This window comes from Phacochoerus africanus, chromosome 5, assembly GCF_016906955.1.
Source record: "Phacochoerus africanus isolate WHEZ1 chromosome 5, ROS_Pafr_v1, whole genome shotgun sequence".
Taxonomy (NCBI): Eukaryota; Metazoa; Chordata; class Mammalia; order Artiodactyla; family Suidae; genus Phacochoerus; species Phacochoerus africanus.
In genome coordinates this window covers 124,667,087-124,693,744 of record NC_062548.1, presented here as the reverse complement: position 1 = coordinate 124,693,744, position 26,658 = coordinate 124,667,087, and the positions used below count along the sequence as shown (strand labels likewise).

Genomic DNA, 26,658 nt, shown 5'->3' with positions numbered 1-26,658 from the left:
ACACAATACTGTACTATACAGCACATTACTACAAAAAAATTTGTATTTTCACCCAATGATGCACAGGATTAAAAGTTAACTCCTGTGAGTTGATTTTTTTTCTCATGTATATATGAGGATAATTAAATAACCCCAGATTTATAGTTGGAAGGACTTAGAAATAATGTTGTCCAACATAAACAGAAACTAAAAAGACAAGTTATTTTATAAAGGTTACACAAAACTCAGGTAGTGATTGCTCTTTCAACTCTATCTTGACATCACCAAATTTTCCCAAATTACATGCAAATTAGTTCATTGATTTATTCATTTAGGAAAAAAATCGGAACCAGACTGCTCAACTCTAAAATACTTTTCCTAAGTTCTCTTTCTTTTTTGGCTATTTTATGCTTTAAAAATACAAAAGGAAAGTTACAAAGTTTAAAACAATTTTATCATTATTTCTTAAAATACGTACAAAGCCTACATATAACTATATGGTTTTTGATAACAGATTTTTAAAACTAGACTCAACAAACCCCTTCCTGAAAATAAAAATATACTTCTAATTTTTATTATATCCTGACTAATTGGTGACAAATACCTAAAGGGCCTACAGGTTTATAGGTAAATTGCCCTCGTCTGTAAGCATTATCTATTGCTTCAAGAAGAGCTGGAACATTAGGGCCAAATCTTTTGAGTCGATCAGTTTTACTATCTTTCAATTCTTTCAGTTGCTTCTGATTATAATTCAGTATTTGCTTCACATCTAATTCTTCTCTCCTAAAAAATATAAGTGGAAAAACAGAACAGACATGTGATATGGTTACACAGAAATCTTCAGTCTTTTCCCCTAATACCTGCATACCAGTGAATGACACAGCTACTCTAAAAACTAAAAGCAGATTTCTTTATTTGAAAACAGCTATGTTGCCAGAGGAAAAAAGACTAAGCATGAAAAGAAATAGTGCAGTAGTGACGAAGAACTAGAAATCCCAGAAATTGCCCAACTCTACAACTGTAAGAAGTCTTATCAGAAAAGTGATTTTAAAAGATTCCTTGTTATGAGGAAGAACAAAAAAAGCCATGTATTCACTTTTCAAATAAAGAGGAAAACTGTCTTATTTTCAAGTGGCCAAAAAAACCTAAGGATATTGACACTTACTTAATTCTGGTATGTTCTTCTTTGTCCTTTTCTACAGCTTGCTGAAATTGTTCAATCTCTTGATTGACTGAAATTTCTTGATCTTGTAAGGCCTTTACTCTCTCTTTTAACCAAGATATTTTTTTTTGCCTTTCCAACCGCTCAGGTTCCATAGACTGATCAGCACTAAAGAATAATTCAAAGTGAAAAATGTTAAATGAAAAACATAGCATTTTAAAAACATAAAGCAATGTGATAAAATTCATTTAGCAATGACACAAAAAATAAAAAACACCATTTCACCTGGATTACTTTATTACAAAATGTGATAACGGTGAAAATTGCAGAGTAACTATCTTACCTTTTTCTCAGTTCTTCAATTCTTTTGCAAAGCTGTTCATCATCTTTCTTTAATGCTCTATATTCGTTTAAGGAACGGTTATATAAAACCTAACAAAAAATTAAGACACTCTTTAGTAATATGAAAAACAAATACCTCCAATAAGTCCATTTTTGCCAAATCTTCAAATCAGATGTTGAATATATGCAGAAATATGTTTTCAAAACCAAGTGTATATATATATATATATATACACACACACATAAGTATATATACACACACACACATACACATATGTATATATATACACACACACACATACACATAAGTATATATATACACACACACATACACATAAGTATATATATACACACACATATATACACATAAGTATATATATACACACACACATATATATATATACCCACGTGAAATCATTACATTTTTAAAATCTGAAAGCAACACAGATCTCCATTCAGATACAAAACCTCTACTTTTAGGAATAAATGAACAGTATATTTGACATGCAATTTCTAATACTGGAAAAATTTCTCTTACCTCAGCTTCATTATAGACCCTTTTCTTAGACGTAAGATCTGCTTTCAATGCCAGACATTCTGGTGCTCGTGCATTTGTCTCTTGACTGATCTTTTCTAGTTTATCTTGAATATCCTTGTATTTTTTTTCTGCTTCATTAAGTCTGACCTTTAAGAGAATAACATTGTTGGATTATTTTTTATTTTTCTTCAATAAACAAAAAAAATTTTTTTTAATTATTATATATAGTTCATATCTCAAACTTATTTTGCTCTAACTAAACTTAAGACAATAAGTTTGTTTTCCATGTCTGTGAGTCTGTTTCTGTTTTGCAACTAAGTTCATTTGTATCATTTTTTAAGATTGTACACATAAGTGATGTCATATAATATTGGTTGTTTTCTTTTTTTTTTTTCTTTTCTTTTTAGGGCTGCACTTGTCCTATGGGAAGTTCCCCAGTAAGGGGTCAAACTGGAGCTGCAGCTGCCAGTCTATGCCACAGCCGTGCTGGATCTGAGCCGCGTAGGTGACCTACACCACAGCTTGAGGCAACACCAGATCCTTAACCTACTGAGCGAGGCCAGATCAAACCGGCATCCTAAGGGATATTATGTTGGGTTCTTAACCAGCTGAGCCACAGCTGGAACTCCCTATTTGTCGTTTTCTTAGTTCACTTAGTATGATAATCTCTAGGTCCATCCATGTTTCTGCAAATGACAATATTTCATTCTTTTTTATGTCTGAACAGCATTTCAGTGTGTGTGTCTATATATATATGTGTGTGTGTGTATTCATTCACCTGTTTTTTTTTTTTTTTCATTTTTTTTTCATTCACCTGTTGATGGACACTTAGGATGCTTCCAAATACACACTGAGGTGCATGTATCTTTTCAAATTAGATTTTATATCTTTTCTGGATATATGCCTATAGTGGGATTGCTAGATCTCTACAGCAACTCTATTTTTGGTGTTCCACAGGCTACACTAATTTACATTCCCACAAACAGTGTAGGAGGCTTTCCTTTTCTCCACATCCTCTCCAGCATTTACTATTTATAGACTTTGTGATGATGGCCATTCTGACCAGTGTGAGGTGATATCTCATTGGAGTTTTGATTTGCATTTCTCTAATAATTTAAAAAGCTAAAATATATTTTAATGCCATGTTGAGTTATCCAACAAATGTGCTATCTTCTGGGGATACAAAGATATGGTAACAACTGTTAAAGTAACACAGTTGAAGAGACAAAATTTAGCAGAGAAACAAACACACAAATTGATCATACAGTTTGGATGCAATACTGCTTAGGTAGCACAGAGGAAGAACATATAGGTCCATCAGAAAACGTCAGAAATGCCTTCAAAGCAGCATTTGAGCTGAGTCTTGAAAGATTAATCAAAATGCACCAGGAAAAAAGTCGAAGTGCTACAGGCAGATGAAAAAGCATGTAGAAAGGCATTAAACCTATTTTAGGAATTTAAAATATTTCTGGAGCTTAAACTAAGAGGGTACTAGTGGGGGATGTGATGAAAGGGTGGAAGGGCCTTCAATTCCATAATGATCAGCTTCCAACTCAATCCCCTAGATAACAGGGAGACAAGATACGATCAAATCTGTATGTAAATCTCTATGTAGTCTAAATGAACAATCACTCTGGAAGCACATGGAAGGCAAGGTGGAGGGAAAAGTTAAGGGAAATGATTTCAGTAAAAAGTAAGTGTAATATTCTGGGACAAGAATAATTAGGGACCAAAGGTGGCACTGACAATAGGACTAGATCAGAAAGGACAAATACGACAACTATTTAGATCAGTGATCAGCAAACTTTTTCTAGAAAGACCAGAGTGTATACTTCAGGCTTTGTGGGCCACATAAGCCTCAGTCACAGCTATTCAACTAGAAATGCTAAGTATGAAATGTCTAGAACATGAAAGTAAAGATGTGAAGAGAGATATCTGAATCAAGTGCTCAGGATAAAAGTTTGAATAGGAGATACAAATTAGGGAATTGTCAATATGTAAGCTATTTAGGAAACGTGATATAAAATGATAGTGCAGTTATTAAACTATTAGTTACTACTACTATTCTTAAAACACCATTAATATAAGCTCCATTTTTTTTTCCCCCACAAAAACTGAAGTTGGTCCAGGTGTTACACAAACTAAACATAATTCATCTATTTTCAGTTTTAAATGAGGTTAATACACGTTTAAAGTCTGTGTTAGACATTAATTCTTCAGAAACTTCCATTTAATAGTTATTCTATAATCAGTAAACAAGCAAATACTCTGTTAAAGGTTTTATGTAAGACATGGTGGGAAGGACATAAATATAAAATAAGATAGTCCTTACCCTGCAGGAATTTACCATTTACTACATAGCGGGCCCAATACTTAGCTGGAAAATATACCTACAAAACTAAATTATCATCTAGCTTCATGACTGTCCCTTCCCATTTGAAAAAAAAAATGAGCATTTATTACTCAGACTAAATTCCACTTTTAGATTAGGGGATATCTAAGGAAGAAAGTACGTCTCCCCCTATGACAAGCTAATAAATGAAACAGAGGAATTTAGTGAAAATATTCTCTCAGAAATGAAAATTTGAGGTGAGAGGTAGATGAGGCTGAATTTCCATTCACTACCTGAAGAGGGAGTAAGAAACTCAGTGCAGGGATCACTAAGTTAATGGGCTATTTTCATCACTTCTGTTATTTTACACATTCATTCTATTACCTTTCAATGTTATAACCCTTAGAAAAAAGAGCTACCTGCTTATCCTAGGGGCAGACAGGAAAAGGCAAGGCAGGGAAGATTACACCCTCTACTACAACCAAGCCTGGGAGTCAGAAGTTAAGTTGAACAAAGTATTAAGACATCCGTCAGTCATACTGAGTACATGGAAGTTCCTATAAATGAAAAAGCTAGGAGTTCTACTTCTGGCAGGACAATAGAGGAGCTCCATAGTGGTGGCTATACAACCTTATGAATATACTAAAAATCACTGAACTATAAATTCTAAATGAGTGAACTGCATGGTATATGAATTACATCTCAATAAAGCTGTAAAAAAGAGAAAGAAGAGATGAATTTAAAGAGTGGGTATGCTCTATGGTAAAAAGGACCATGTGGAAACCTCCAACAGAAAATTACGGCATTGGAGTTCCCACTGTGACATAGCACATCAAGAGCGCAGAACACAGGGTTAAGGATGTTGCTTTGCCACAGCTGTGCTACAGGTCACAGCTATGGCTTGGCCTCAATCCCTGGCCAAGGATGTGGTAGAAAAATAAAAAAAGAAAGAAAAAAAATGACTGCCTTTATTTACCCCTAAACTAACTTCTACCTCTGTCCCCAAGTGCAAGACTCCAATCAGCTTCTTGAATAGTAAGTAGATAAATAAATAGTAGTTTCTACCTGGGCTCTTAGATCTCAGGTTGAAATCAACCTTAATAGACCTACCAGCTTATCTCACATATGTTCCACTAATACAAAATCCTCAGATGGGTAATCTTGGTTCTGAGCCCTGAAACTCAGTTCCCTGAAAGTTCCATTAGCAAGCTTTGGGCACCGGGTTCAGTTCTGAATTCAAATACTTTCTGATACTTGGGTTTAGTGCTATTCTAGCTGACTGTTAACCTAGCACCCTTTATTCTTCAGGCCATTTTATGTTTCTACTCCTCAATGAACCCAAGAACGAGAGCTTCATGGTGTAGCATCTCTAGTCAGTAACAAAGTACCATTTGTCTTTTTTTTTTTTTTGTCTTCTGTCTTTTTAGGGCCACACCCGTGGCATATGGATGTTCCCAGGCTAGGGGTCTAATCGGAGCTGTAGCTGCTGGCCTACACCACAGCAACAATGCCAGATCCAAGCCGCATCTGTGACCTACACTACAGCTCACGGCAACACAGGATCCTTAACCCACTGAGCATTTGTTTCTGCTGTGCCACGATGGGAACTCCACAAAATCCTTTTTTTAAAGAGAATTGCCACAATAGTCCCTGCCTGAAAATTTAGATTGGCTTTACCTAAATAATAAATTCAAATACAGATAATTATGTACCTCAAAACTGTTTTTTTTGTACATCATCAATTGTACAGTATCAGCAACCTCAAGTGATTCAAACTACTAAATCTGTATAAAAAAAAAGTAAAATAACCTGCTGTTCTTCTGTTTTTCTCTCAAGTCTAGCAGCACGATCTTCTCCAATTTTAATGTTATCTCTGATAGCATTCAACTGCTTTTCAATTTCATTGACCTAAAAAGAAATTATATAGCAAACGACATATAATTAACTATAACCAAGTATATTTTTGTAAATTACAAATTTACGTGTATAAATAATTAAATGAAAATTACCACTGCCCAAGCCATTTCATGTTTCAAGTCTTCGAGATTGGTCTTCATTGTACTTAAGCCAGCAATACTTTGAAAACGTTCTTCTTTCTCCAAACACTGGCGCTTTAATTCAGTAAGTCGCTTAAAAAAAGAAAAAAGAATGTATTTCTTACCAACATTGAAAAGAAAAGACTTTCTGAAAATTTATTTTGAATATACTGCCTAAAGAAGTACTGACAGAGACCTGCTAGGAAAATGACTCCTTTAGCTGAAGCGAAAATCAAAAATTTTTGGTTCTTTGGTATGCTTTTACTAAGTGCAATAATTTTGTTAATTTCTGCACTATAAAAATGGCCAGATACTCTTTAAATGAAGATGAGCAGGAGTTCCCGTCGTGGCACAGTGGTTAAGGAATCCGACTAGGAACCACGAGCTTGCGGGTTCGGTCCCTGCCCTTGCTCAGTGGGTTAAGGATCCGGTGTTGCCGTGAGCTGTGGTGTAGGTCGCAGACGCGGCTCGGATCCCGCGTTGCTGTGGCTCTGGCGTAGGCCGGGGGCTACAGCTCCGATTCAACCCTAGCCTGGGAACCTCCATATGCCGAGGGAGCGGCCCAAGAAATAGCAACAACAACAACAACAAAAAGACAAAAGACAAAAAAAAATGAAGATGAGCAAAAGAATAAAAGGTTCAAGACCACATAAGTAGAGATAAAACTCAGTCTCCCATTTTCTCTCAATTCCCTAACTGATAGACAGAAGGAGCTGTTCTTCCAGAAGTATACCCAGGATCCATTCAAATAATATGGAAGGACAGAAAGAATTTATTTCTAAAAATCAAATGTTATATTTTTTCTTATCTAAGTTTTCTCTTAGTAATAAAGTCATCAAACAAAAACTAGTGATGTATGAACAGCTTATAAAGCTGTATATCTGGGTACTTGGCTCCTCCTCTTTACACATGGTTACCACGTCCAGCTAGGGTCTGACACTGTGGATCTTAGTGTGTTTCCCCATCCAAGTTGCTTTCCCATTCTTCAGGATAATTTCAATCACTTTCTTCAAACCTCATACACCCCACCACCCTAATCCCTCACTTATTCTTCCTGCCTCCTACTTCACAGAATCTAGAAGCTATCAGAAAGAAATTCGCCTCCCGCCAACTTTCAACAACCTACAGTGGTCTTCTCTCCCTTCTGCTATAAAAGAAGACGTAGCTTCATTACACCCAAGTCCAGTCCCTATCTCATACCTCCAGTTGGATCCTATCCACCCCCTTACGCCTTCTCAGGAGAGCTAAATTAATTGATTTTTCATCCCATCTTTTGATCTTTTTCCCACTTCACCCTCTTTACTGACTCCTTTCCAGTAACGCATTTACATCTTTACTTACTTATCTTTCCTTCCTTACAAACAAAACTACCACTGTCCATCCCTGGGCACCACTTCCTCTTCTAAATCCACCTTCCCTTTCCATTCAAGGTTCATGAAAATTATCTCTGGCTCTTCCGTTTTCCTCACATTTTCAGCCCCATAAATCTGGCTTCTATTTTCACTGTTGCCCTCCATGTCCCACATAACACCAGCCCAAATCATTTCACAGCTCCTCTCTCCATTACTACCACCACTGCTCTAACTTCCGTCATCATCATCTCTTTGGACAAGAGTGATACTTTCCTGGTTGATCGCTCTACATTTGTTCCTTCCTTACAGCAATTCACTCTCATCTGCAATGGAGGGATCTACTGAAAATACACTCCAGTCACCCACTTTCGTGTGATCTATTGCCCTTAAGTTTTACAAAGTCCTCCACAATCTGGCCTCTTAACTGCCATTCTTGCACTTTCCCTCTACACAATGCAGGTTTTTAAAGCATCACACGCTCTCCTGCCCAAGAGTCTAACCACGCTATTTCTTGGAATGCACTTCTCACTCTTACCACCTCCCGTGTGGCATTATTTGCCCTTCAGTTCTTAGGGTAGATATTACCTACTTAACAATGACACTCCTTCTGCTGTCCTTGCCTTGAAACTAACCCCATTGCTAGTACCCTATTAAGTGCTTTGCAACAAACTAATCTTTAATTCCTTTAGTAGTGCTCATCACACTCAATTATTTACTGTTTCCTGCTGAATAGTTAAATATATGATCCCAAGAATCCTCAGATGTATTTGCCATTATATGGCCAGGGCCAAAGCACAATGCTAGCAGGTACACTGTAGGACCTTAATATTTGATAAGTGAATGACTTCCCGTTTCTAATCTTCACATTCTATTTCTTAAAAACTATCCAAACCCACAGTTTTTTTCAAAAACTAAGTGCATTTAACTCATTAGTAAGAAAGTTTTTACTAAATAAATATTACACATGAGAAACTCTACTCTATGATATAGGGAAGCACTTCTCTCTTTTTTTGTCTTTGTAGGGCTGCACTTGCAGCACATGGAAGTTCCCAGGCTAGGGATCCAATCAGAGCTGTAGCTGCTGGCCTACACCACAGCTCATGGCAAGGCCAGATCTCCAACCCACTGAGCAAGGCCAGTGATTGAACCCGCATCCTCAAGGAAACTGGTTGGGTTTGTCACCACTGAGCCACAATGGGCACTCTTAGGGAAGCACTTCTTAAATTCCACAACCAATATATCTTAAATAGTTGATGGAAAAGTATACCATGAAGAAAGTGGGTGTTTAAAAATCAAGCTGTTTGAAGTAAATTTCTTCAAAGTCTTGATTTATCATTTTTAAAATAATAAATGTAACATATACTATGTACATTTGTTTGAATATGCAACTTTTGGGGGGAAGGGGGCAGTGACAATGCTGGATCCTTAACCTGCTGTACCACAGCAGGAACTCTTGAATATGCAAATACTTCTTTCCTCCAATAATAACACTGATACTCCAAGAAAATGTGCTCTACAAATTCTATGGCTTATAGAATTATGCTTTATGGTTATAGTGTACCTCCTTGAACGCTACCATATGACCCAGGTTTGAAGGAATACTGTGGGAAATAAAAATAAATATACTCATTTCACTTTTTCATTCTTTACTTAATTAGCCATAAAACTATAAACCCAATTTTAAATCTATCCCTAAAAAAACCTGAAGGAAAAACGTCAGTGTAACATCTAATAAATCTGACTTCAGTTAATCAATATAATTCTTTTTCAAGAGAACAGGCTAAGAAATGTTGAAAGTATACGATTGCATAAAACTGACTAAATGACAAAAGAACAAATTACAGAACCATGTAAAAACTGATGGGACTTAATACAAAGGATGAAAAGCTGAAAGAGAAGTCTTGTAATTCTGAGATTTCTGATTATGAGACATAAGGTTGTTTCTTTAGGAATCTGAAGAAAGCCTAAGAACAAAATACAACCGATATAAAAACAAATACAAGTAGGTCACACTGGCTTGAGCAATTTCAAATTCAAGCAAATTCACATGGCTACCAAGCTAGTGAGTACTTATGGGACAGCTGCTACCAAGCTGTCAGTCCTTAAAGAAGGTCAACATCTCACCAGGGTAGTGGAATATCTACTGCATATAATTACAAATGCACATTACGTCTAATAGCAGCTTGAGGCTTGTGCTCATTTTCCATCAAAAGAAAATACAATAGTTTTTAAACTATTTCCCAGTGGCGATCAGTGACACCATATTGTGGAATCAATCCGTCCGTCATACTGCAAGGAATAAGTAAGTACTGCCCTGTCTTCCAGTTTATAGTCTCATAGAGGAAGTAAGATGCGGACAACTTACTATAAAACAAAAAAGTAAAGGCTAATAAATACCCTGAATGTGTAAACCACAGTTCCCAGAGTGCTATAAAAATGTTACTCATTTTTCATAGTTACATAGAAATATTGGTATATAATTTTACAATACCATTTACCTGATAAGCACTCTAAGAAACTGACTCATCTCAAAAAATAATGGCTACAAACCTCTTCTCCTTGATTTATCTGCTCCTTTGTTCTCTCTTTTGTTTCCATAATATATGAATAATCTTCTTTCATTTGTTCAAGTTGGGTTGCTTTCATGAAAAACTAAAACAACAAGAAAAACACCATTAGGAGTCTGTAAACTTCCACAGGACTATCAAAAAAAGAAGAATTTGGTCTCTAAAAACTTTTAGACCTTTTACGTATAAAGACATTAAAAACATACTTTCAGCAAGTGGACATAAACACAAAAGAACATGTCATTTCAAACCCAAAATGTTCTTAACCTGCTATATTTATATATACATATTCATTTGCAAAAGTTCTTAAAACCCCATGAAAGAAAACACACTTGGTGTGATGGTAATACACTCACTTTCACTGTTCTTCCATTCTTTAAGCAAATATGAAAACAGAGAAAACATTCATATCCCTAATCTTTATGCATCATATATTTTTAGCAACGGAAATATCAAAACCCATTCAAAAGTTACACAGAAGTTGTAGTAGTATAAAACATTTTATTGGCTTTTTTTAAAGTTTCAAATAATCTGATGTTTAAAGGTTATTACGAATGCATGGCCAATCATTCTCTTGTATTTCCCTAAAGATTAATTTTAGAATAATTCATTCTCTTTTAGAATTAAAATCCAAAAAGTAAAAGCAAAGATTTACCAGGAAAATTATACTTCCATCTCACTTAACAATTTCCTAAATTAGTCCCTACAATATTACTTTAAATAGTGGCTTATGAAAAAATACTAAATATTTATTACGTGACCAAAAGCAGTATTTGGTATCTACACTTAATCTAAAAATGTATTCCTTTTTTAGGTTCATGTTTACTTTGGTGCTTCTTACTTTGTATTTGTCTCCCTCATTTTTAGACTGTAAGAACTGTTTGCTCATCTCTTGTGTTAAAACAGAAACCGGATTATCTACCTGAAACAAACAAACAAAAGATTATCTTTAAATATTTCATTTTAAATATGCCTTAAAGAGAAATCAACTGCAATATACATCACAAGTATTCTATGGTGCCATCAGGAAGGCTAAGTACTAGCCAAAGTATTAGAATAAATATACAAAGAGAAAAATCTTAAAAATTTTTAATGCAGAGAAAATATTTCAAAATTTCATGATGCTAAAATAAATACTATGGGCACAAGCACAAGAACTCTCTATAGAAGTGTTTTTATTAGAAAGTTTTCCTATTTCCTTTATTTTATTTTATTTTTTTAAAGGGCAGCACCTGTGGCATATGGAGGATTCCAGGCTAAGGGTCGAATTGAAGCTGTAGCTGCCAACCTACACCACAGCCACAGCAACACCAGATCCCAGCCGCGTCTGCAACCTACACCACAGCTCATGGCAACACTTGATCCTTAACCCACTAAGCGGAGGCAGGGATCGAACCCAAATCCTCATGGATACTAGTCGGGTCTGTTACCACCGAGCCACAATGGGAGCTCCCGTCTTTCATCTGTTTTATAGAACATCCCCCCAATGTTCCTGGTTAACCATCAGACCAGAGTTGGAAAAGCTCTAGCATGAGAGCCAGCTGACTTGGGTTCTTATTTGGGCTCTGTCTCAACCTCCTATGCAGCCTCAGGCAAGGCAGTTACTTCCTCCAACAAAATACAAAAAGTCCAACTCAGTTCTTTGTAATCAGAACTATAATGACAAGTACTGTTTATTCTTCATACAGCAATTCTTCAGATTTCCTATTTCCTGTTATTTCTCCGTGAGGATAAAGTAAATGAAATACTGGAGTCATTTCCATTTTTTGGAGAAGGAGTCATTTTAAATAAGTTATTGCCTGAATTACGCTACCTTTGGCTAACAAATTAAAGTACAATTAAAATAACAGTATGGTCAGAATTCAAATTACAGTTGAAAAACTTTTTTTTTTTAATCCAACTTGTTTCAAAGAGACTCAAGGTCATTTCTCCTGTATATCTTTGGTGTTAGCAACAAAGTAATTTGAATTTATGTGTTAAAAAATAAACCTGTTTGTAAGGTATAGAATATGTGGGACCAGTTTAAGTGGAAAAAAATGTTTAACTCTTTCATTTCAACATGTGTAAAATGCAGACTGTATTTTGTTTCCCATACTCATGGTTAGATTTTGGGTCTTCTAAGATAATAAAAACATTTATGTAGTTATAAAGAAATCTGTACATACCACATTTGCATTACATAGGTAGACCAGACTCTGACTGCCACATGTTGTTTACAAGGCCTGTGTTGTATCTTAACTTCACACAGCCAACTGTCTTCTTAGAAGTAAGACCTAAAGCTCTAACTTTAATGACAGCCATTTTATCTCCAACTTCAGATAACAGCTTCATCAAAATTCATTTTCTTTTTCCTACATCCTCTGAAATGGGGTTCCTAGTTCCTACACTAGAGATTACTTAAAAACCTGGCAGCTTTACCTGGAGCAAGCAAAAGGCAAGCAAAACCAGGTAAACCTCAGAGAAAGGGTAAGGAGAGGCAAGGGGTACAAATAAAATCATTATTACTTAAACGCATTAAACATTCCTTCCTCCTGGTTACTATAGACCAGGACTATCCAATGGAAATATAATGCAAATCACACACATAACTAACTTTTTTAGTAGCTACATTAAAAATACAGACACAGGAGTTCCTTTTATGGCTCAGCAGTCCCATCTACCTCACGCTGTATCCATGAGGAAAGCAGGTTCGATTCCTGGCCTCACTCAGTAGGTTAAGGATCTGGTGTTGCCGTGAGCTGTGGTGTAGGTTGTAGACACTGCTTGGATCTTATGTTGCTGTGGCTGTGGCAGGGACCAGTGGCTGCAGCTCCAATTTGACCCTACCTGGGAATTTCCATATGGTGCAGGTGTGGCCCTAAAAAGGCAAAAAAAGAAAAAACAAACAAAAAAACCAGACACAGGTAAATTAATAAGGTTAATAATATATTTTTAACCTAACACATCTAAAATATTATCATTTTAACATTTGTAATCGATACAAAATTGCGTTCCTCCTGTGCATTATGTCTTCAAATCCCAGTGTGTCTTTCACACTACAGCGCATCTCCATTTGGATTACCCATGTTCTGAGTGCTCAATATCCATTCACACGTGCTTAGCAGTTACTGTATGTGTAACTGCAGCTCTAGACCTTTCGTACTCCGATCAACGACTTTGAACCGTTAGGCAACTGAATCATACAAGATGACAAGTTATCATAAAAATCTTCAAATATCTCAAGAGAAAATAAACATGTTTTACATTCCCCAAGGAAGTGGGAGCTTGGAGAAACAGGCTTTATTCAACTTTTCCTATTAATAAAAACTTTCTAACAATACAGCTGTCTAGAGAAGGAATGAGAAGCCTCAGGCTGAGATCACGTACCCACTGAAGGTTAGTACCTGCCTTCAGTGGATACTTCCAACAAGTCAGTGGGTACTAACTTGAATCAGTACCTACTTCAAGTACCCACTGAAGGCAGCCTGGCGGAGAGTCCACAAAGAGTACAGATAACGTGTGATAACTACGCCGGATGCCCTTTGAGATTGATTCTCCCAACACCTATGATTCCACAAACTCTAACTTTTGGTTTTCCTGATTTTGATTAGCAAATTGCCTTGCATTCCAATCTCAAATTTTTTTGCTGTATCTCCTTTTCTCCAGATTTTACTATTATTTTTTTAAACCTGTGTTGGCCAATATGCAAGCTACTAGCTACATACAGTATTTCAGACTTTTGTATTAAGTAAAATACAATAGAACATATCACTTCTCGGAGTTCCTGTCATGGCTCAGTGGTTAACAAATCCGACTAGGAACCATGAGGTTGCGGGTTCGATCCCTGGCCTTGCTCAGTCAGGTGAGGATCCGGCATTCCCGTGACCTGTGGTATAGGTTGCAGATGCGGCTTGGATGCCGCATTGCTGTGGCTCTGGTGTAGGCCAGCAGCTACAGCTCCAATTCGACCCCTAGCCTGGGAACCTCCATATGCTGAGGGGGCGGCCCTAGAAATGGCAAAAAGAAAAAAAAAAAACATATGATTTCTTAGTGACACATTTTAGATGCTCAAGAGCCATATATGACTAGTGGCCACCCCATCGGACATCATATTACAGAATATTTCTACCATCACAGAATAGTTTTTCTGGACAACTTGTTCTAAACTCAACTAGGAAAGAGACTCAGACTCATAATGGTTCTTTTTCCTTGGTGACTACTATTGCCATTCTTAATCCAGGAATAAGGCAGGGTGATACAATGGAGAGCGCACTGGAACCGAACAGGGATCCCAAGGCAGGCTCCATCAGCAACCATAGCTAGACAACTTGTAAGTGCTCATTTCCTTTGCTGGCTCCCAGTTTCCCACCTTCAAAATAAGGGGTCTGGATTATATAATCTCCAAAGATGATTTGGGTGCTAATGTTATAGGACTATATCTGCCCTATTTCCAGTTACTTGGTCAAGACATCTTATCAGAATGGACTCAAGCTTTGTTTCCAATAGGTTTGATGAATAACTCCAAAATACATAGAGAAACGCTATCTCTATCTTTCTAGAATAAATTTCCTTTCCATAAAAATTTAGCAGCTAAGTTTAGGAATGCTATTCTGACTAGGCCAGCAGAATGCAAAAAAACTCTGTAACATCAATTTTATTAACATAAACTTCAGCACATACTAGTGTAGACCAGATATTCTTTACTGTTCTGTCAAATCAAAGAGGATTTATTACACATGCAAGGTTCTTGAACTAGGACGTTTTAAGGAACTTCACTAACAATATAGTGATATATATATTGTTATATATATATTCTTGTGTGGTCAATTTACACATAAGAGGCCATTTAAATTCTTTCTACTCTATAAATGAAATAACACAAAAAAACCCAGTTGTATTTATTAATCTGAAACATAAATTTAGCAACTACCTGTATGTTAAAATGGTCAAGAATTCCAATCAGTTCTTCTTTCTTAGTAGAAACCACAGCACCTAGTTACAAGAAACATAAAAGGACCAGATTGTCTCTAGGGCAATAGCACATTTTTTAAATGAGCAATTATTATTATTATTATTTTTGCTTTTGAGGGCCACACCTGCAGCATACGGAGGTTCTCGGGCTAGGGGTCTAATCAGAGCTGTTGCCACCAGCCTACGCCACAGCCACAGCAATGCCGGATCCTTAACCCACTGAGCGAGGCCAGGGATCAAACCCGCAATCTCATGGTTCCTAGTTGGATTTGTTTCCACTGTGCCACAACGGGAACTCCCAAATGAGCAATTATTTATAAAAGTAAGTATTACCTAGTTTCCCTGACGTCATTAAGAAAAGTACCCTTGCACATACACACTTCTGAATGAACTGGGGTGACATACTAGCCACACCGTAAGGACAGAGGAGGAAGAAGCACACAGTTACAGTGACAGTGTTTCTCTCTTCCCATAGTTAAACATTTTCTTTCCCTTCTCGTCTATCTTTTCAGTAACTCTTCCTTTCAGTAACCCACCTCCTCTTCCTTTACGTCCTTTTCCACCTTTGGCTAACCTTCCTTCCCGCATGTGATAGAAACTGCAGGTTTGTATGTGAGATCAAAATGATTTCAAAAGGATCCAAATTGTGCTAATCATGGTTTTGCTGCAGAATGCCCTGTGGTAGAACAACCTTGTGTAATGTATGTATGTATATCTGCATGTGTTATGTATACATACATGCAACTAACCACTCCTCTTCGAAGAAAGAGGTTTCAAGAGATGAGAAGTGTCCTTTTGATGATACCTGCACAATCACTTGACTCTTTTCAGCTGGATATTTACTAATACTTTAATGAAGTGAAGAGACGTTCATAACAAACCTGTTTGACTTCGAAGTTTATAAGATCGGCTTCCATCCATGCTGATGTGCTGTTGCACAATTATAGAGTCACCGTACACATTTGCTCTATAGGCGTCATCCCCTCTGTTCCTTAACGTTATCGAGATATCTGCCGAGCTACATCAAGAAGCTTAAGGTAAGTCACGTGAAGATACAGGGCAATTACAACACTAGGTTACTATAATTTTCAAAACCTTCAAGTAATCTGGCTAATTCATCTGAGTAATAACGTTACATCAGTAACTGGTGGCTGACAGGCTATTATGGAATAATGTTAAAGATATCTGTCTAACAAACAAAGCTGAGAATAAGAGAAACTATTTTTTAAAAAAAACCCTGATTTTTCTACCCACAGCAGAAACACCACATTGCGCAAAATTCATTTCGATTTTGGTTGCCTCACATCATGTATATAAGGCACCCATTTTGCTCTCAGCAATGTATAATATTATACTATTAATACTGCCTGACCACTCTAAATCATGTAATAAAACATCTGATGGAAAGCCTTTAAGGATAAAAAGTAAGGGTTCAATCCCTGGTCTTGCTCAGTGGCTTAAGGATCTGGCATTGCTGTGAACTACAGTATAGATGGCAGACAATCCTGTGTTGCTGTGGCTGTGTTGTAGGCCGGCAGCTGTAGCTCCGATTAAACCTCTAGCCTGGGAACTTCCGTATGTTGTAGGTGCAGCCCTACAAAGCAAAAAACAAAAACAAACAAAAAAAGAGTGAATGCCAACTGAGTAAGACTCCCTTCTTTTTTAAAAAGTCAAATTAAGAAAACTGGTAAAATCCAAATACGGTCTGCAGTTTAGTTAATAATATTGCACCAATGTTAACTACATAGCTTTGATAAAAGTACCTTAGTTATTTAAGAGGTCAACATCAATGGAAACTGGGTGAAAGGCATAAAGGAAATTACACCATCTTTGTTAGACTAAAATTATTGTAAAATCATGAGTTTTTAAAACAAACTCTAAGACAAAATCAAGTGGAAAGATGGTAACTCCTTGGAGCTACAAAGTTCTGAGGCCTCTGGGACTAGAGGACCCCACCTGGGTGTGACTTTCTGATCTGCAAGTACAAGGTCTGCAGACTCTAGAGAGAAGCCAGAGTAGAAAAGACAGGCTCCCGGGAAACCCCCTGGACAGACCGACAGAGATAATCACGGAGTGGCTGTGACTCAGACACAAGAGCACTTCCTTTACAGGCAGCAGGTCCACAGACCAGGCACTAAGACATAAATGCCTGCACACGAAGACCCAGCGTAACGAAGACTTCAAGAGTAACAGCGAGCCAACATGTTCCAGAGGCAATGAGAGGAAACACATTCACACACTGCACGCCTGTCAGAGGAGAGCCAGGGGAGGGCACAACACAGAAGTGCAGCCAGAGAGGCCGGGAGGGAGACGTGCCACAGGAAGGGAAAGGCAGACAGAGGCCTAGAGACAAAGAAAGCCAGAGACACGTGCACAAAAAGACCCAGGAACCAAAGACTTCTGGTTCTGAGTCACTGATAAGACCCAATTATACTTCCTCCCTGAAGCTTCTGAGATTCATCTTTTTACGCCTGCATCTTTATGACAAATCTCCTCTTCTAAAGCTATCCTGGGTGATTTGGGGTGTGTGGGGGTGTGTGTGTGTGTGTGTGTGTGTGGGTGTGTGTGTGGGGGGGTGTGTGTGTGTGTAATCAGAAATACCTAATTAAGACAGATATGCTCCTGAAAAGTTATAATTAATGAGACTGTTCAAAGCTCTGTGGGTTGACTCTAATGAACAGTCAAGGCTGGAAACTTTAGTTAATCAAGTCTGAGCTGGGAAGGGCAGCTAGCCTACAATATGAAGCAAAAAAAATGTATTTCATTAACTAGTATGATTACCTAGTATCAAGTAAATGTAACTCATGAAAACATTTTAAAAATAGTGATATCTCCCTGGATTAGCAAACATCTACTGTTATTTTCCTCCCTAGACACTCCCTGCTTTGAAAACTATCTTTAATACTGCGAGAATTTTGGAGGCACTGGCATACTATTGTCACATGAATTTAATAAATATAAGGCAGGTTATTTATAAAATCAGGGCTTATGGAAAAAAAACCTCAAAATAACTGCTCAAAAAACCTGTACAAGGAGATGGGGATAACCTGAGCTGGGACAACTGCTCTCTCCTCAACAAACTAAAATGACTGGTGCCGAATTCACAGAGCCCAGTGTCTGTAAATAGGGTAGACTCTTGAGTGAGAAAAGAGATCACCACTGAGAGTTCCTTTGGAAGGACAACACAAGCAAGCAGTGCCATAGTAAGCATGCAGGTTGATTCTCAATTCCACAAGAATCTATCTGCACAGAGGTGACCTGTAACATCATACACTGGTGGGCACGAGGAACAAGGAACAAGCCACAGAAAAATATGATGCATGTGTTCCTTCTCTGGGTAACCGGCACATCTGCAACAAGTTCTGCAATGACTCACTAAATCAAAAATGTAGAGTGGGAGGATGAGTTTTCCTCTCTCCATAGCCCACTCCCCAGGGTATTAAAAACAGGACTGGTGCAAAGATCCCAATGCCACCAGGACTAGGATTAGGAAGGCAGAGGTAGGCAACAGTGAACCGAACCTGCTGAAGAACCTCAACAGCTAGGAGCAGGAGACCCTAGTCAGTGAGAGAGGAGGAGACATTCGGAGAACTGATACACCATGCCTGCACCTCGACAAAGCCTGGGTGGGTAATCAGAGGGCTGAGCCCTGGGGAAAGAGCCTCAAGGCACAGCTCTCTGGCTTCTCCTAGCTGTCTTAGGCAAGCATCTCTAAGAAGAGTTGAGACCCTCAACAGTGGAGACCCTCAGGTAGCCCCGAGCCCAGGTGCCACAAACAGGGAGTGCGATGTTTCAGATGGGGAAGAGAGAGTTCTTAGGACTGGCTCAAATCTGTGCCGGACTGGTAGACACTCCTCAGGAAAAATGGGAGAGCTGCGTGGATTTTAGAGGCAGAACAGAACCAAAAAGCTCGGTGAACTGATTCTGTAAAAAAAAAAGTGGTGACAGAATCAGAGACTATAAAATAAGGAAAATTCTGTGGATACCAAAAGTTTTAAATGAGGAAGGGGAGGACACGAGGAATAGTTAACGAGTTTGGGGAAGCTGGTTTTAGCTACTTTTTCAGAGAAGGTCAGTAAAAAAGGAGACTGAGCTCATGTTACAGCTTTTAATGGTTATTAACTCAGTTTAAAATATTTTAATGTTCCTATCTACAGGCAGCTGTGTCCTTCAAAGTTGGTGATTTGTGCAAGCTAGGCTTTTTCTTTCTTCATTTTTTTTAATGGTATTCCAAGGACACATCTCAGAAAGAAGTTTCTGCTTTGGTCCAGGTACTTCCCAAATGGGGGAAAAAAATGTTTTTAAATTTTTGAAACATAAAACATTTAATGGTACAGAAAAAAATTATTTCTTCCTGAAGCTTCTATTCGGAAGATCAAAGTGTTATCTGGTTAAGTAGACGAGGTAATTGGGCAAGTAAGGAATGTACAGGTAAGTATAATGAATTGAAACGGAGTAGGGACCATTAACTGAAAAGTGTTAAAATAACTAATTGTTGACTTCAGACATAATTTTGTTTAGAGACAGTGGGAGAGAAGACTTTGCTGGGCTGAGACCCCAAATAAGGTAAGGAGAGACAGAAAGTATGCTGGGGAATTGTTACCAAACAGTTCTTTCCCAAGGTCTTTCCCAATGGAAATCATTTTCTGTGTATCTTTGCCTCCCGTCTCCTGAGTCTATCTGGAACCTTTGCTTAGGATTAAGTCCTTAAGTTTCTGAGAGATACCTAAGAAACCCACAAACCTGATTTACACCCTGTCCCCGATCTATTTTTTAGAACGAAAATGGAAAATAGGGGGAGTTAGATGGATCTAACACTGAGCAGAAGGAAAGTCTGTCAGATGAAAAAAAGACATCATGGTTAATTATCAAAGTTCTAGAAGTTCTGGGCACTGGACATGGGAGAGAGGAATGAATAGCGGAAGCGGCCTCACTCTGGGAGCTGGAACAGCAGAGCTTGGGACATCTAGTTGCAAGGAGAAAAAAGGATCCCTTCAGTTATCTGATGCAGAATTAAACACAATAAGGAGATCAGACTGAAAAGAGCTCCTCAAGGGCAAAAGGCCAGGAGTCTATAATGACACAAACAGGGCAATGAGTACATATAGTTAGGTGAAGGCAGCTATAACAAAAAAAGCCACAGAGGGCTGTCATATGACCATTCACCAAGGGTCATGACGGACCACAAAGAGACCTGTGATCGTAGTCCTCAAATCATGGACTTAGTTATTGGTGAACTAGCAGAGTAAAGGACATAAAATGTGAGAATGGAAAACTTTCTTGGAATTCTTAGAGAGCTGGAGGCAGAAATTCCATTTAGGGACGCCTTGGCTGGTCACCAACTCTGCTTTAGTCCATATCATATCTTACTGAAGCTGGGTTTGGATCAATAGCCAGAAAAGGCCAATGTTTACAAATATTTCTTTAAACAGAAATTCATAGATTTATCATTGCTCGTTCTTCCAGAAAGGGAATAGAAACAACAGAGTTAGTGGGTACAGGCACATGGCAAAAACTGACACAAGTGTTCTGCCAGGAGAGATGAATAGGCAACAGGGGGCTAGGCTGGCAACACTGGGCAAGAGCAAGGAATGAAAAGATATGATCCTTCTGCTCCAGTTCTAGGAAGCCAATTCATTTCCTATAGTGTCAACATGCACTGAGAATCTAAAGAAGCTGCTTCTTATGAAAGAACTAAAAAATACATGTAAAGGAAGCACTTACTTCTGTCCATCTTTCACAAAACCTTTTAAAGAAGATCCTCGATTAGTAGCAATTGCTTTTCCACCAAGACCAACTATGAGAGCTGTGAGTACTGCACTCTTCCCACCTAAAGAAACAGGTGTTGAAGAAAATCACATTCATTACGAAGAGAGAGAAAAGAAAGGCTGATTCCTACAACTTGATGTAAAAAAATTTCTCAATGAAAATGTGAACTAGTCTAACCCTAAAATAAAGCACTATACTTCAATTATAATTTTCTTGCAGTGCCAAAGCAGCAAACAGAAACAAAAAATTGTATCTATCATGAAGTATTTAGCTGTTGCTATTAGAAAAAAAAGGTTGATTCTTTTCCACCCTCAAACTCTCCTTCTATAATCATGCCTCATCAGCCTATTAAAACAACTTATCTTTCTAACTGCCCATATATATTTAACTCATATTTTTATTACATTCTAATTTAATTAAAATCTACTTTTTCCATAAAGTCTCAGAAGTCAGAAACTATTTTTAACACTGAATGCAAGCTCCATTGGGACAAGACTGTTGTAAGTTTTATTCAATGCTTTATCTCTGATATCAGCCCATAACAGGCATTCACATACTGGCTGACTGAATGAGCTTAAACATGAAAAACTATCAGTCATATACCCAGTGTTTTCATGTCATATTTTGACAATTATCATTCCTAATTGGAATATTATTAGTTAGCTCTTTGAATACTTTTTTACCGTAACAGACATAAAATATCACAAACTAAAATTCCGAAATCTGTAACAATTACCCAGAATATGGTAATCATTTTCTCATCTCCACCATCAAAGAATTTAATCAGCTCTTATCAGCCCATCATCTTGCATAACATACTACAAATTAACCGAAGTACAGAATAGTTAACCCAATTTAGTTTCTGGAATGTCGTCCAAGTTCCTATCCTAATTCTCTCCTTTCTCTTCATTTCCAATTTACCGCCTCCACAACTTGCATTATATTAATAAAACTACTGTTTTAAAAGTTAAGACCTAACTGCAGAACCCACCAATCTGTCTTTACTTCTTGTCCCTTCTGATCTCCCCGCAGCACTGGTCCTTTTGTCCATTTTCTCCTGAAAACACTTTCCTCTTGACCAAATAGAGTAGGAAAAACAAAGAACAATGACTTGACAGACTCTGGAGCTACATGTACTAGCTTCATGTTCTAGCACTGCCTCCAGCTGGGATGCTGGCAAGCCTCCTGTCCCTCTGCACTGGCTCAGTCAAGCCTCCTCTCCCTCTGTACACCTCACACCTAGCTGGTCTCCCACCAAAGTTGCCCAACTGGTCTGACTCCTATGTCTTCCTTCTTCTAGTCCATCCTCTGCCACGTGGCCAGTTTGTCCCACAGATCGTCACTAGGTCATCTTTATACGCTCAAACTCTCACTGGTTCCCCCACTGATTTCTGAATGAAATCCCAAAATGTTTGTCATGACATTCAAGATCTTCAACAACATCACCTACAACACGACTTCCCAGTGTCAGCTCCTGCCCCTCCCTACCGTGTAAGCTGTGTTAAAACCGTATGAGGCTGTTCGCCTCTCTCCACACACATCTGCTTCTGCCCCCCCGACCGTTGGTGGTGCACACTATTCGCCAGGAACATCTCAGCTTTCTCCTCCCCAATAAGAGCTAAGTTTTCATTCAAGTACCACCACCAATACCACCTTCTCATAAAGCTTTTATTGGCCACACAGTGAAAATTAATTTCTTTCATGTCTGGATCCCCATGGCTCTTTATTCTTGTTCTATTACAATGCTTAATAGAAATAAGACACGGGGCTGCTTCAATTGCAATGAGGACAGTTTGTCCATACTTCTATGGTAAGAATTCCAAGTACACAGATTCAAAAGAATAAGCAGGAAATGTTTATCCCTACTGTATAATGAACCTAGAACTAAAACTCATTAATTGTTTAAGGTGCAGACTGGCGGCAAATACTGAAAAAAATTCATGACCACACAAGAGGCCTAAAACTTAGATTTATTAGCACTAATAGACACCTATTTTTTAAAAGTTAATGCATTCTATCTCAATGTACTGTTCAAATTCAAACAAGGAGAAGGAGCAAAAGCACTTACTTCCATTATTGCCAACAACAAAGTTGACATTAGAACCAAATTTAAAGGGTCCAAGCATTGAATGACACATGAAGTTTTTCAGCTGAATACTCTCAATTATTCCAACTTCTGCAGCAGTCTATTAATAAAAAATAATGAGAGAAAACAATCAGTCTAATTCACTCACTACAATCATCCAATCATCTGCTGGCAGGGGAAAGCTCAGCAGTGCTACCAACAAAAAAGTTATAAAAAGTTTAACTTCAAATGTTAATTTCAACGATGAGTAAGTGAAATTAAATGGAGAACTTACATGAGTAACTACTCATTCTCAAGTCCTTAAAGGAACTAATATCTGTATCACAAGGTCTCTTAAGATGACAACACTCACATTTTGAATCAGATCATTTCTGTTAGGGAGGGACTGTCTTGTGCACCCTGGGGTGTCTTGCACATCCCTAACCTCTCCTCACCAGATGCCAGTAGCACACCCTACCCACCCCCCATCCGCGGTCCCAACCGTGACAACCACAAATATATCCAAACATTGCTAAATGTACTCCCCTGAGAGGAGGGGATATAATTTCCATATTACAAATAGGATTTTACATTTGACATGTCATGATTAATTACAGAAGGTATATAAATGTTTTAACCAAGAGCTTGGCACCGTAGTCTACCAAACTTCCCCATTTTTTTTTTGAAAAACACTTAATGTCTCCAGCTTTTTTAATAGTTTATTTAAAAAATCCCTTGCAGAGTTCCCATTGTGGCTCAGCAGTAAGGAACCAAACTAGTACCCATGAGGAAGCGGGTCTGATCCCGGGCCTCACTTAGTGGGTTAAGGATCTGGCGTTGTCCTGAGCTGGGGTGTAGGCTAAAGATATGGCTCAGGTCAGCAGCTGCAGCTGCAGCTCCAATTCGACCCCTAGTCCAGGAACTTCCATATGCCACAGGTGTGGCCCTAAAAAGCAAAAGAAATTTCATTGCTCTCTTTTACTAGACACCAGCTTATATCCCTGTATGAGTAGAATACTGGAAATCATGGTTGAAGATTTTTTTAAAGATACATTTTATTTTCATTGAATTCATTGAATTTTCATTGAAGACTCAGATGCAGTTTTAAGAAATAACAAAGAGAGATCCTGGGCATCCTTTACCCACTTTCTACTCATAGTAACATCTTGAAAAGTACAGTACAATATCACAACCAGAACTTTCAGAATGATACAGTGAAGATACAGAAAACTTCCATCATCACAAATATCCCCTATGTTGCCCCTTTATAGCCAACTCACCCTCTCCTTAACCTCTGGCTCACTAATCTGTGCTCCATTTCTGAAACATTGTCCTTTCAAGAATGTTATGTAAATGGAATCATACAGAATGTAATCTTTTGAGACTTTTTTTTTCTCTCACTTAGCATAATTGTCCATTGCTGATTCTATCAGCAGTTTACTGCTTTCCACTGCTAAGTAATATTTCAGGGTATGGCTGGAGTACAGTATGTTTAACCATTTACTCACTGAATCACAGACCCCTGGGTTGTTTCAGTTTTTGACTATTACAAATAAAACTACTATGAACATTAATGTATAGATTTTTGTGTGAAGATGAATCTTTCTTCTGGACAGATACTGGGTTACATGACAGGCAGTTACAGAAACTGCCAAACTACTTCCCAGAATGACTGTATCATTTTTACATTCCCACCACCAATATACGAATGATCCAGTTCCTCTTCATCTTGGCAGCATACAGTGTTGTCATTGTTTGTTTCTTTGACTTTATTTTTGTCTTTTGTCTTTTTAGGACTGCACTCACAGCACATGGAAGTTCCGAGGTTAAGTGTCATATGAGAGCTGCAGCTGCCAGCCTACACCACAGCCGCAGCAACATCAGATCCAAGCCGAATCTGTGACCTACACCACAGCTCACGGCAACGCTGGATCCTTAACCCACTGAGCAAGGCCAGGGATCGAACCCGCAACCTCATGGTTCCTAGTTGGATTCGTTAACCACTGAGCCACAACGGGAACTCCATTCAGTGATAAGTCTCTTTATGTCTTCCGACCATTCTCAAATTAGATTATTTATTTTAAATGTTGAATTTTAAGAGTTCTTCATACAAACAAGATATTAGTACTCTGTTAGATATGTGGTTCACAAATATTTTCCTCTAGTCTGCAGCTTGATTTTTCATTCTCATAGCAAGGACCTTTGTAGAAGAAAGGTTTTTTTAATACGGATGAGGTCCAATTTATCAATTTCTCATTTTTTGGTTTGTACGTCTGGTGCCAAGTCTAAGAATTCTTTGCCAAACCCAAATCCAAACCCAGACATTTGATAGAATTCTCCAGTCAAACCGAGACTGACGATAATCTCTTTTAGAAGTTTTTAAATGATGAATTAAATTTCCTTAATAGTTACGGAGTGATTCAAAACCACTCTGTATATTCACATTGAATGAATTTCATGTTGAATGAATTGTGGCAGTTTGTGCTTTGGGGAAATGGTCCACTCCATCTAAGTTGTCAGATCCATGTGTGTAGAGTTGTTAGAAGTATTCCCTTATTATCCTTTTGATACGTGCAAGGTCTGTGGTCACATCCACTGTTTCGTTCCTGATACTGGTAATTTGTGACCACACTCTTTCCCCCCGCCCACGTTAATCTTAGTAGAGGTTGGTCAATTTTATTGCTCTTTTGGAGTCTCTCGTGGCACAGTGGGTTAAGGATCTGGTGTTGTTATTGCAGCAGCTTGGATCACTGACACAGTATAGGTTCAATCCCTGGCCAGGAACTTCCATATGCCATAGGTGTGACCAAAAAAAAAAAAGGTATTATTCTTTCCAAAGAACCAGCTTTTTGTTTCACTGTTTTCACTACTAATATTATCTAATAATTAACATAAGCTTCAAAATTAGTGAGTTTTTCCCCTAACCTCAGCTTTCTGAAAATCACATTACTTTTCATCTGCAGCCAGAGACCTGGCTCCAGATATTGAATTATTAAGAGTATGCCATAGCGGGAGTTCCCGTCGTGGCGCAGTGGTTAACGAATCCAACTAGGAACCATGAGGTTTCGGGTTCGGTCCCTGCCCTTGCTCAGTGGGTTAACGATCCGGCGTTGCCGTGAGCTGTGGTATAGGTTGCAGACGCGGCTCGGATCCCACATTGCTGTGCCTCTGGCGTAGGCCGGTGGCTACAGCTCCGATTCAACCCCTAGCCTGGGAACCTCCACATGCCGAGGGAGCGGCCCAAGAAATAGCAACAACAACAACAACAAAAAAAAAGACAAAAGACAAAAAAAAAAGAGTATGCCATAGAAACCAGAGAGAAGAAACATGACAATCAAAAGACCTATTTTTGTAATTTTGTACTCACCAAAGTAGAGGTACCATTAGTAAAAGAAACTGTACATTCATCTTCATCACCATCTTTATCAAAATCATCCAACTCTTCTTGTCTTGGTCTTTTAGCATTTTCAGGAGAAAAGAAATTTCCTTCCTTTCTTTTGGCCATGAGGTCTAAACAAATATAATGACCATTAAGTAAATCAAGTATAGCATCTATATGATTGCTC

The 26,658-nt window shown here is 38.1% G+C and overlaps 1 protein-coding gene across 9 annotated transcripts in view; it reads right to left on the bottom strand.

Moving 5' to 3' along the window:
• The window catches only part of SMC6 (structural maintenance of chromosomes 6), a 72,051-nt gene that overhangs the window by 37,303 nt on the left and 8,090 nt on the right, over positions 1 to 26,658 (bottom strand). For all 9 annotated transcript variants that reach the window (XR_007135204.1, XR_007135205.1, XM_047782595.1 and 6 more), the window contains exons 2-14: positions 26,460 to 26,602; positions 23,096 to 23,213; positions 20,983 to 21,088; positions 16,140 to 16,276; positions 15,218 to 15,279; positions 11,150 to 11,230; positions 10,292 to 10,393; positions 6,363 to 6,482; positions 6,163 to 6,261; positions 2,022 to 2,168; positions 1,485 to 1,573; positions 1,145 to 1,309; positions 584 to 762 (exon numbers count right to left, since the gene is read on the bottom strand). Coding sequence is in view for 7 of the 9 variants with exons in the window: in XM_047782595.1 (XP_047638551.1) it covers positions 584 to 762; positions 1,145 to 1,309; positions 1,485 to 1,573; positions 2,022 to 2,168; positions 6,163 to 6,261; positions 6,363 to 6,482; positions 10,292 to 10,393; positions 11,150 to 11,230; positions 15,218 to 15,279; positions 16,140 to 16,276; positions 20,983 to 21,088; positions 23,096 to 23,213; positions 26,460 to 26,597 (1,543 nt within the window). In the remaining 2 variants the exon portion in view is untranslated. The remainder of the gene's footprint in view (positions 1 to 583; positions 763 to 1,144; positions 1,310 to 1,484; positions 1,574 to 2,021; positions 2,169 to 6,162; positions 6,262 to 6,362; positions 6,483 to 10,291; positions 10,394 to 11,149; positions 11,231 to 15,217; positions 15,280 to 16,139; positions 16,277 to 20,982; positions 21,089 to 23,095; positions 23,214 to 26,459; positions 26,603 to 26,658) is intronic.